The 12,089-nt window shown below is 37.4% G+C and overlaps 1 protein-coding gene across 3 annotated transcripts in view; it reads right to left on the reverse strand.

Moving 5' to 3' along the window:
- Nucleotides 1-781: 781 nt before the first annotated feature.
- Nucleotides 782-12,089, reverse strand: part of LOC132145288 (ephrin type-A receptor 7-like) — a 144,150-nt gene continuing 132,842 nt past the window's right edge. For 2 of the 3 annotated variants that reach the window (XM_059556180.1, XM_059556179.1), the window contains 8 exons: nt 10,616-10,741; nt 9,757-9,942; nt 5,582-5,643; nt 4,768-4,971; nt 3,835-3,987; nt 2,426-2,616; nt 2,149-2,313; nt 782-2,069 (listed from right to left, as the gene is read on the reverse strand). In XM_059556180.1, the coding sequence (XP_059412163.1) occupies nt 1,955-2,069; nt 2,149-2,313; nt 2,426-2,616; nt 3,835-3,987; nt 4,768-4,971; nt 5,582-5,643; nt 9,757-9,942; nt 10,616-10,741 (1,202 nt within the window). In that variant the 3' untranslated portion in view covers nt 782-1,954. The remainder of the gene's footprint in view (nt 2,070-2,148; nt 2,314-2,425; nt 2,617-3,834; nt 3,988-4,767; nt 4,972-5,581; nt 5,644-9,756; nt 9,943-10,615; nt 10,742-12,089) is intronic. The other variant, XR_009434454.1, reaches the window with a different exon arrangement.

Here is a 12,089-nt window from a genome sequence, read left to right on the forward strand (position 1 = left end):
GATTGCCGTGCCTCGACATTGATTACACATGATTAAAATAGACTCCATGTGTGTATGAATTCAGGCAGGTATGCTGGAAGCCAGGAGACTGCGAGCAAACACAATAAAGTCTAGGGTACCTGTATTGTATTTTTTTAATAACATGTTTCAATATTGCAACAGCCTTCTGTTTTTCTAACAGGTAAAAATGAAAAATTCCAACCGAAAAGAGAAAAATAAAACAAAAAAAGGACTTGATTCGCCTAATTCAAACAATGAGTCATTTCAACACAGTGAGAGGATCTCATTCAACACATTATTATTCAAACAAATTATAAAAATAGATTGCATTTTCAAATACATATTTACAGTATCAAACAGAGATCAGAATGATACACTTAATGCGAAGGGGGAATTGAGTTTTTTTCTGTAAAGGGCTGTTAAACATTACAGTGCAGCATGTCTCTGTCCTTTAGATTTTGAAGTGATTATTAATTTGGGTTATGCCACGTTCAGATATGGTATGGCTGCAATAATGACGAATGTGTATCTCTGTATGTGTGTAATTGTAAAAAAGAAGAGAGTGAAAATTACGCTCTTATTGTTAAATTCCAAAAAGCTTTAATTGTTTATATCCTAAAAATCAATTACAACCTAATATGAGGGGGAAAAAAATCCAGACATTTGTTTTGTACTAAATGTATTCGTGGGAAAATCCAGATCCAAACACTTTGTTACGGTCTTTGTTAATGAAATTTGCACCAACCTGTTTCTATGATCAAACTGTAAATTAAGATTTTACTCAATACTGCTTAAACACATCCAAGTCCAACCAAGTCTTGTTCACACGCTCACATCACACAGTAGTCTAAATTCAATAACACTTGACCATTCAGAACATTCTCGTTTAAGAACAACCTCTTCTGTTGTACAAAACGCAAACATCAAGTACTAAACATGTCCGAGAGTATCAGACACCTGCTATTGTGGAGTGCGTTGAAATCTGTAAGTGTGTGAATGTATATGCGTGTATACATCCCTGTCACATCCACTCACTCACTCACTCACTCTGAAAGTGCAGGAAAAAATTTAATTAAACAAAATCGAAGAGCATTTTGATGAAACATCCAGATTCAGACTGCATTCAAAATCCAGTAAGTGTCTGTAAACGGATAAATAAATCATCTAATAAATATGGTACAAGTTTCTGTAAGTCATGGACGCTGCAGTGCAAACATTGTCCCAAGAAAAACATTATGAGTACAGATGTCCGACAATACTAATTTAAACTCAGAAATTCTGAAATTAGTTTAAAGTGTGGAGGAAAGAAAGCAAAAAGAAAAAAAGTAGACAGTAACCAAATCAAGAATACATACAGAGAAAGGGATTTACATATTATTTAATAATCCTTACATCAGTACTCAACTTATGTCCTGAAGATACGCCGAGATGCTCTTCTAGTCTGAGGAGCAAATAGACGACATGCTCTCGGTTTAGTCCACTTTATAGGAGGATCAGTGGCTACAAAGCATGAGTTCTTCTGCTTGGAAAAAGAAAATACAAGTCGCCCTTTGGATTGCTCTTAGATCGGTCAGAGTCGGTCAAACTGCCCTTCTCCAGGGACAGTGACGGAGGGCATCGACCACCTAAAGTCCTACTAAAAGGGACAAAGCTCATGTCATTGACGAACAGCGGAAGAAAAGCAGGTTAAACTCAGCACGCAGGATATTCTAGAGGAATCATCTTGCTCGTGATATTGTCCCCCTCAGAAAACAAGAACTTGTTTGTGGAAGAAAAGAACCAGTGTTCACCGAAAGAGAAGATAAAGGAATGAAAAATGGAAGATTAGGAAGAAAACCACCATTTGCAGTGTCTTGGTTATCACCTCTAGACCGTTGAATGGCCTGCTGGGTAATTATGAGAACAGACATCCATATGTCTTTCCTCGGTAAGCCAGCACACTGCTGTGGGTCTGTCAGACTTGCACTCCACGGCCGTGCATCTGGATAACCTGCGCTCTGAGAGTCTGTATGGCGGACAGGATCTGTTTCTGGTGCTCCAGAGAGGTGATGCCGAGACTCAGCACATCCCTGCAAAAACAACGGAGCAAGTTACACACAAACTGAAGAAGAGAAAAAAAGCGTTATTTAGGATTTCGATGTCACTTACTGAATGGTCATGCGAGCCACTGACTCCAGGTAACAGTATCCAGCAGCAGTGAAGTTGTCTTTGTAGCGGCCCATGTCTACAGCTTCTAACCACTCTCCAACTGAACTAAATGAAGGGAAGGAGGGAAGCGTTCGTTCTGCTAGTGATACAGATGAGCCCAGGGTCCTGGTCAAACAGAAAGAGAGCTCCATCTTCAGAGTGAAAACGAACACTTTCTGGAAAAGTGGAAATGGGATGATTTGCAAGGAGATGGGAACCTTGAGAAGCTTTACAGTACCTGCGTCCCAGGGTGGAGGACCCGATGTTGTCCGGGCTCCTCATGGTCTTGCTGAGAGCGCTGTGGATCTGGGTGAAGGTGGGTCTCTCTGTCCTCTCCTTCTGCCAGCAATCCAACATGAGCTGGTGTAGAGACGGTGGGCAGTTCACGGGAGCAGGTAACCGGAACCCATCCTCTATAGCTTTTATTACCTGTAATGTAAACATACACACATTTATACACAAAAACATTGTAGAATATCGACTCTTTGGAGTAATGTAATATACTGATTAATGACCAATAAATAATGCAGAAACTTACATTTTAACATTTATTTATTTAAAGATTTCCAGTTAATTTCCAGTTTTAAAACAGATTTTAAGTGTGAATAGCTTTTGGACCCTATGCCTTTGACTGGCATTCTTCTATGATCTTCTACAATCCTATACTATAATATTTTTTTTTATAAAAGTACTACTTAAAAGTCACTTATGACAACACAGACAATATTTAAACCAAATAAATAACATGAAAGATGCATTAATGCCATTCGCCAGCAATCATTAATTTAGTCATAAACATGAAAATCATTTAGCATTTCACCATTTGTAGCAAAAGATGGCATCGTTTGCTGAGAGCTTTACATGATGAGGTTCTTTAATTCATAATGATGTAATAGTGTGTTTACTGTCATATACATAGAAGAAAAACAGATTTGGCCTTACAGCCATATCCCATCACATAAAAACTAAATTAAATAAAGACTATGCATGGACCAATACAAAATGTGTGTCAATACTATAACATCCTTTTCATTCCAGTCTGTTTTTTAAAATGCATCCAAGACTGGAATTCTATTGTATTTCTAAAGACTTGCTACAGATGGAAAGAAATTAAAAACAAAAACAAAATTTTTAGAGACTACATTACTACTGGGGTCCAAAAAGTGTGATGTCCTTCAGCCGGGGTTTATTTCAGAGACTATGAGAATCTTTTCTGCCGGCGTGAAAAGGAGGCCACACGCCGCGTGACTTCTGAGTCTGATTGGTCACGGAGCTGAAGTGGACTTGAAGTCAAAGTGCACACACACATACACTCTTTATCTGGGGTCTTTAAAGGCCCCTCGCTTTAGCTACTTTTAAATTTTTATACAAATGCATAACTCCTCACTTCACACAGGAAAATCCCATTCTACCAACAGAGAGAGGCAGGAAAAAGAGAGAGGGAGGGAGGGAGTAAAAGAATTTAAAATTACAAACAAACGTAAAAGGATTTTTGGGGAGATTTAAAGAAGGAGGAAAAGCAGCCGCACAAAAGAGAGAGCATGCGATACAGAGAGGAAAGGTCTGAGAAAGAAACACCAGAAGAAAAGAGATGCAGAACTGAGCAGGCAGTGATATATTAGAAGAAATATAAAGGGACAGACGTACGTCTTGGTTGCCCATGTCCCAATACGGTCTCTCCCCGAAGGACATGACTTCCCACATGACGATACCGAAGCTCCACACATCAGAAGCTGAGCTGTAACGATGGTACTGAATGGCTTCTGGGGCCGTCCACAACACCAAACTCTTCCCTCCGTGCTGAAAGAAAGACAGACCCTATTATGTTTAATAAATTGACATAAATGTACTCTGTCTTATTGGTTACTACTACTAATTAATTAGTAAGCGGTCATTGAGAAGAAGGTTTTATCTGATTTACAGTACACTAATTACAGAGACAATCTCCACTGAAGCAACCTGAGGTTAAGTGACTTGCTCAAGGCTTCATGAACTGAACCTACAACCTTTCAATTAACAGCCCAGAGAAACAAGCTACAACAGTGACTGTGATTTCGGACTTAAAATAAACTCAATTTTTCTGTTGTTGAAACAAACATATTACAGGCGCAGAAATGGCACAAATCAGTTTGACAGATTTCTAGTGCAACAATGTAAAAATAAAACAAGGAAAAGAAAGAAAAACTTGACATTGAAGAAGGACATTGCATATTGCATAAGAAAGCACATAAGAGAGGAAAACTAGCAAAATATAAAAAATAAACAAAAAAGGAAAAAGATGGGACAGGAAAGAAGAAAATATGTTGATTAAATGTTGATTCAGGAACACATTCTTGGGAAACAAAAAAGTGGTATCATGGTGTGAGTGTATTGTGTAGGTGAAAGACCGTACTGTATCCTGACTTCAGTGTTAATATAAAAATATTGCAAGAAAGAAAAAAAAAATTCATGAAAGTTTGATAAACTAAGGTAGATAAGAGCTGTGCTTTGACTTTTAGAGAAATGCTGACTACCACTGGCTCTTCGAAATCATTCAAAAGTGTTTGAGAGTGCTGTGCTGCATTATGGTAAAATACTCACTAGTGTGCTGTAGACCGCCTCTATCTTGTCGTCCTGAAGAGGTCTGAAGCCTGACACTTTGCAGACCAGGCTGCTGTTCATCAGGACTTTGTGAGCGGCCAGTCGGCGATGGATAAAACCCATCTCTGTCAGATACTTCATCCCAGACGCCACACCGCTCAGCAAATCCACCAGCTGAAGAACGGTCAACTGTCCTTCGTGTTTCTGTGCAGAAAAAAGAGGGAGAAAAAGAGAGACAGAAAGGAAGGAATGGCAAAAAGGTGGACAAGAGGACAAGAAAGGACATTGAAGTAGAGAGATAGGGAAAAAAAGGAAAGGAAAAAGGAAAGATAAAGAATAAAAAGGCATTGCAGTGGAAAAGAAAAGGGTAAAGGAAAAAATGGAATAAAAATATAAAGAAGGAAAAGGGAAATAAAAATGGAAAATTTAAGCAAGTAAAAGGAAAGGAACAATTTTTAAACAAGAAAAAAATTAAAGGGAATTGGAATTGGAAAATGGAAAGGAAAAAGGGAGGAAAACAACAGTTTAGAATATAACCATTAAATTTTTATGAAAACTTGGAACAAATAACTATCATATCCCTTACTTTCAAGAATTGAACTTAATCTGACTCTGAGACGAGATGAAACACCTCAATTGGCTTTTTCCTCTCATTTCCTCTTTTTATCAACAAATCACATCTGCAGGTTTTGTAACGCAACATAAATATTTCATATATACCATTTACAGTACTATCTCAGCATTTTGCATCTGATGACTCAGAATATTATAGTCAGCAGATGAAACAGACACAAAAAAATATATGTTCTCTTACCCGCAGGAAAGAGTCCAGGGCTCCGTTGGCCATGCTCTCCACCACAATCATCATAGTGTTGCCTGCAGCAAAAAAAAACACACATATAAGGAAAAAATTGGATCATGTGTTTGTTTAATGCATCAGCGGGGAAAGACGACGAGGTGGGGTTGTCCAAGGGCCACAAACAACTCGTTTTCATAAAAGTGTGAGTCTTATGTAAGAGATTACATGCAGGCAGCAAGTCACTGTAGATAGATAGAACAGTAGAATGAGAGAAAATATGATAGATAGTTTTAGATAAGAAACTGCAACTGACTAATCAGAATAAAGTATTCAACAGCACTGTGTAATAATATCTGTCATGTCTGTATTTCCAGTGAGCTCTAGACAGTGAGTGATAGAACGCAGCCCAAAGAAAGACGAGGGAAGTACGCTCCATTAGGGAGGTGGGTAGCGGTAAATCCCCAGGTGTTAGAGCAAAAGAGAGAGCAAGGAAGAGAGGTGGAAAGAGAGAGAGACAGATCCCTCAATCACATACACCGACACCAACAATCTGCAGAATTCAATGACCAGCCCAATGAACAGGAGGCTGCGCTATCAGTCTGGTCAATCTACCGTCCCCAGCTCCATCACACCTCCTGTGGGGAGGAGCAGACATGCCTGACCAACCCCAATCAGAATGCCCCCTTCTGGGCTCTCAGGGTCCTTCCCACCTGAGCTGTGGAGGTCTGACAGGTGGGTGAAGAAGAGGGTGTGTAGCTTTCAGGAGGAAAACAGAGATTTGCAGGTGGAGGAGGAGAAGTCAGGGAGAAAGATTAGAGTCATTAAGGGGGCTTGCTGTGATTTGGCCACCAATTATTTCAACGTGAACATCTGCTGTTGCGCTCACTGCACACTTCAACTGCTAATTCAATCCCAAAATCCCAATTCATTCTTCTTTCCAAAATATCACTGAATAAATGGTCTCATACTCTTCATTTAAAACAACAATTCAAAGAAGAACCAATTATGCTTTGTTAACGAATCACAATTTAAATGTAAATAGCTGAACATTTAAATGGAGATTTTCTCTTACTTTATTCAAATAAGAGAGTTTTATGTACTGCCTTTCATAATTCAAAGCTCATCAGAGCACCCAGAGTCAGATCATTTATGAACACCTAAGTGGCAAAAATGGTTGAATTACTACGCAGTACACTACCGTTCAAAGGTTTTAGGGGAAAAAATAACAGTAAAGACATTTATAATGTTAAAAAAAATTTACATTTCAAATAAAGGCTGTTCTTTCTGTAAAATTTCTATTCATCAAAGAATCTGCATATTAGAATAATCTCTAAAGGTTCGTGTGACACTGGAGACTGGAGAAATGGCTGCTAAAAATATTTTCAAATCTATTCACATAAAAAGCAGTTATTTTTAGTTGTAATAATATTTCACTATATTATTGTTATCCTGTATTTTTGAACAAAAAAATGCAGCCTTGGTGAGCAAAAATCTTGATCCCAAACCTTTGATCAGCAGTGTAGTTTTAAAGGTACAGTATCAATACCGCACGTATAATTTTTTGGGTCTGATAAAAATAGGAAAGTTGTCACTGAAAACGAAATTTCCACTTTAGAAGTAGACTTAAGAGCAGGGCTTGAAAACGGGAAAAAAAATTCAATCGGTTCACTCCGAGCAGAATCAATATTTTAACATTTCTGTTCCTGCGTTCCTCTGATATTATTACCGTTCCGAAACCGGTTCTGGTGGAAGAAAAAACGGTTAATAATTTTTTTTTAAAACAATATTCTTTGCCTATAATTTTCCTCATAATAATGTAACGTGCATTGTTTCTATATGCAGGCTTTACAGTTCTTTATCGCGCGCTAAATCGTGGGTTCTTGGCTTTGTTGGCAGGAGGACACTGACAAGGTGCTCGGCAGATCATAACACTTGATTTATTAAACATGAAGAGGTGAACATCAGGAATTAGCCACATCTGATTACACTCTCTACCTCTCACAACTGCGCACAGACTAATTCTTGCGCGGGTCTCTGTTCTCGCGATATTACCGTTAGATCTTATTTAAAGTTATAGAACATTAATTTTAACCTAAAATTTCACTCCATGCAATAAAAATAATATAATAATAATAAAGTACAGCGTTTTCTTTACTCAAAAAGAAAAGGAAAAAATAGAGGTCTAACGTTAGTCAATTACCCGCTGCGGTTAGTCAAAGCAAAGCATCTTTTCTAGATTTTGGCCAAATGTAGGCTAGCTACTAAAAAAATAAAAATAAAATAATAATAATCATCAACACTTTAAAGACATCAAAGTATTTTTAAGATACTTAAAAAATGTTTGCTGCTTTGTAAAAAACCAAAAAAAAAACAAGAAAAGAAAAGAAACACTTCTATAGCCTAACATTGTGTTTTGAGATGAAAAAAAAAAAGAAACCTTAAGTCGCGGTTCACGTCGCATTTTATTAGCCCTATTACTTTCCGAAATAATGAAGGCTAAAATGCCTTTAGTCTAAAGCAAAATGTTAACAAACATTATAAAAACAGTTATTAGTTTCTCTCCAAAACAAATCCTCTAAAAAAAACTATAAAAACGTCAATCCAAAAACAAATTAATTTACGGTGAAGCTGATGCCTACCTCTCTCATTCGGCACGAATCCAAATGTTTCCATGTTCGTGATGTATCTGGATGCTAAAATATGATTTATTATACATTTGTACTTTCATCGACATAAAACATCATTATTCACATTGGCTTTATCAGCACAGTGAGGCGCGGTCACGCTGAACGGAGCAGTGTAACTATTTATTTGTTTATATTATTATTTTGATAATGAACAGGCTTCAATATAGCAAAATGATGTTGTGTCGGCACGATGGTCATACCAAAGCTGGTTGGTTATACAGAAGCAAGACATTATTCAAAGCTGTCAAGCTTTTGCAAAATAATTAAAACTGTAAAGCTTTTGCAAAATAAAGAAAACTACTCTCTGCTGTTTCGTTTTCCTTTCCGAAAACTTTGGAACGTGTCACAATGAACCGTAATGTAGCACATTTTTTCTTTCGTTTCGTTAATCTGTCACTATGATTTAAGTGAAATATATTTAGTGTATATGCCTATATTCCTCTTTATGTAGGCTAAGCCTATAGGGGTTAGTTTTTCTGTTTCCGCCATTCACAGAAGCGCTGCAGGTGCGTGTGGATCTGTTGAATTCATCTCACATATCCTCAGATAAACTCTAAGGGCGGTGCATTGCCATTGCGACTAACCTATGATGAGTTCACAGCTGAGCGACATTTCACTCGTTGGCTTCAGCATCACATTTGCATATGCCTACTACTGGAATTCGTGATTGGTTAAATATTAGATGGAATGATAAATGCAATGGTATTGATGGCAAAATAACTATCATTCTCTACATGTAAAATCAATGTTAAGTCACAAACGTTAATAATTCCTTCAGTGCTAATACACAAAGCCCCAAACTAATATCAGTACTGCTAGTTCTTTAAAAGCAAATCTAGCTTCCCCTCTGGTCTTCCCTGACTCCAAAACACCTTCATCATCCCTCATCCCTTTCGGCAAGAACACACTAGGCAAATCCATCTAGACGTTTTATCTCCAGGAACATCACATCGATCAATCTAACGATGGATCTGTTCTTCTCTCTCTGTACATCTCCACCCCGAGCCAAGTTTCTTTCCATCACGCTTGTTGACTGAGAGTTACCAGTTTCATTTAAGCTCGATTCTCCTCGTTCTGTCCTTCCTGGAGGTGATAACATCTACAGCTCCTCATTGTCTTTGATCTTTTTACCTCTGTTGATCATCCATCCTGCAAGTATCGACCTTTCCCTCCCTTTCAGTTCTTGTGCTTTTGAGGAGCGGCCCATTTATTCAGGGGTCCACTTCCCAGTAAACCGTCCAATCAATGGCTTATCATTCTCTTTTCCATTACTGCAGTGGGACAGCTGGCTCATCCCTCCTACTTTCTTTTTCAATGGAGGGACATACCATCTATTCTGCCTCCTGAATCTCTTTCAGGTGAGGGCCACCAAATCCCTAATTCCTCTCATTCTTGGTCTTTCCCTATTCTGTGAGGAATCGTCCCAGTCGCCCTACAGCTTTCATTTTCTACAAAGGGATGTCCAATGCATCTCTCTTTTCTTATCTATTTGTGTCTACTGACCTCTGGTGATGACTCCCTCCAGACGCACAATGTTGGCATGATCGAACTGTCCCAGAATTCCTGCCTCGCTGAGGAATGAGCGTCTCTGTTTTTCCGAGCAGCCTGCACGAAGGGTCTTTATGGCCACAGGCAACTCACGTTTGCTGGGAAGCTTCAGGCAACCTCGACACACCTCCCCAAAGTCTCCTAAAGAAGGAAAGTGATCACTTGATGTTGATTGTGTCTCATAATATAGCATAAATAAGAAAATTGCTATTCATTTAAAAAAAAAAAAAAGTCTGAAATCTGACATCATGTCATGAATAAGAGCTTAAATGACATATGAACCACTTTTAAGATACTTTTATGGTGCTTTTGATTCCTGTTTTGAAACTTGAAAGCTGTCCTCATTCATTGCAATTTTATGGACAGTAATAAACAATTACTATAATTTTTTTTTAGAGAATAAAGAATTTTTTAAATTTCATAATATGAGTCAAATGGGTTTGGATACAACAAGAGAGACTTGAAAAAAAATCTACTCAACCTGATGTTGTAAATATCGACTTAAATGAGAAATGGACCACATTTATTATACTCCAATTGCTCTTTTGCTTCTTTTCGAATCTTGAAAGCTCCTGTCCTCATTCTTTGGATTTTTTATGGAAAAAAAATTTAATTTGTAAACGTTGTCTTCCAAAGAAGACAATAAAGTCATTAAAGTCAGTAAATGACAATAAAACCTTCATTTCTGATATGAGCTTTCATAGATCTTAACACTCAGCATTGAAAAACTATAAAACTGTCACAAAAATAAAATCAATTTGAAGGAATATTAATAGGATAGTGGGAAAAGTAAGGGGGTTTTGATGTCTGGTACCTGTATGGACTATCCTCTCGATCTTGATGCTAGAGATGTCCAGCTCTTTGGCAAAGGCATGAACAGCCTGGAGCAAATCTTCACAGGTTTCTGGGTCAATGTAGGTCCTTCTGGTTGGGATTTTAACTGAAAAAATGAGAGAAAAAAAATACATGTAATTAGTGGTACTACACTCACTATCACCATATATTTTTGTTATTAATGAAAAAAAAAACACTCCAAAAAGCTATCTTTAGGTATCAGAATATTGTATGCTTTGTTCATACAGTACATTTTGGTTTTCAAATCTTGACCATCTACACTGTTATTTGGCAAGTGATCTGGCTATTTTAAAAGAGTAACTGTCAGTGAGGAAAGAGAGGATGGAAAGCTGGAAATTTCGTCTCTGCTCATGTCCATCACAACATCTCAAAACATGCATGAGAGAACATAAAAGACAAGAGGCATTTAAAGCATTCATGCATATACTGTGTCTAAATGCGATGGTGCATTTACTCTTCACTATTCACTACATGGAGAATATCACATAGTTTGCTATATTAAGAAATGTGCTATTTTAAGAAGTGTAGAGTATGTCTTTGCAACACATAGCAACAACCTAGAAAACCCTAACTGCAGGAGAACATAACTGAACATGTACTAATACACTAGCACAATGTTTATAGTGCAGTATATTTATATGAAGCTAATGAAGATTTATCAAAACATAATTAATTTACTTAAAAAGAAAATGAAAAGAAAAAAGATGACCTTTATTATTTTTTTGCTGTATTCTTTTCTTATATCCTTGCATTATGTCATGCTTTATCTACTCAAAGGCAGTGCGGCAGTCTGAATCTGAAATCTGCTTACAAGTCAACATCGACCCGAAGCGACCAGGGTCTCAGCTTCACAGTCTAATAACAGCTTATTGATCTGAAGCTCACATACATACACACATACTTAGGAATACAATTACAAAGCAAATTAAAGGTGCTCCATTCCATCATGAGAGTGTGGCTCAGGATCGAAAGCCTCTTCAACAGGAATGAGGTTTTTCTAGCACATGCCGTATTCACATGTGAGGCTGTTATTACAGTGATTTAGAGGTCCAGTTCAATTCACTTCCTATTAGTTTCTATTTGGGTTTGTTTTGATCAAACTAACTGATTCAGCCACAGAAGCTTTCATACATACACACCAAGGTTATAGTTACATGATATGCCTACTAAAACTAAAAGTTTGCAAATGAATTAAAGCTAAAAGGAAGCTGAAAATCCAAAAGGTCTCAAAAACTCATGAATACATTTTTTAAAGATTTTGTGTCATGAACTTTGCAAACATTGGCAAACTAACTGTTGTACGTTAAGTGTCCTCAGAGACTGAAAGAAGATCTTATCAAGTCCAGTCCATGCTGCTGAATCAAAAAATGTATTACTAATTATATTAAAACATGATGCCGTTATTTATGCATGATGCAGTTTTTGAAAAGTAC

Source organism: Carassius carassius, chromosome 8 (genome assembly GCF_963082965.1).
Source record: "Carassius carassius chromosome 8, fCarCar2.1, whole genome shotgun sequence".
Taxonomy (NCBI): Eukaryota; Metazoa; Chordata; class Actinopteri; order Cypriniformes; family Cyprinidae; genus Carassius; species Carassius carassius.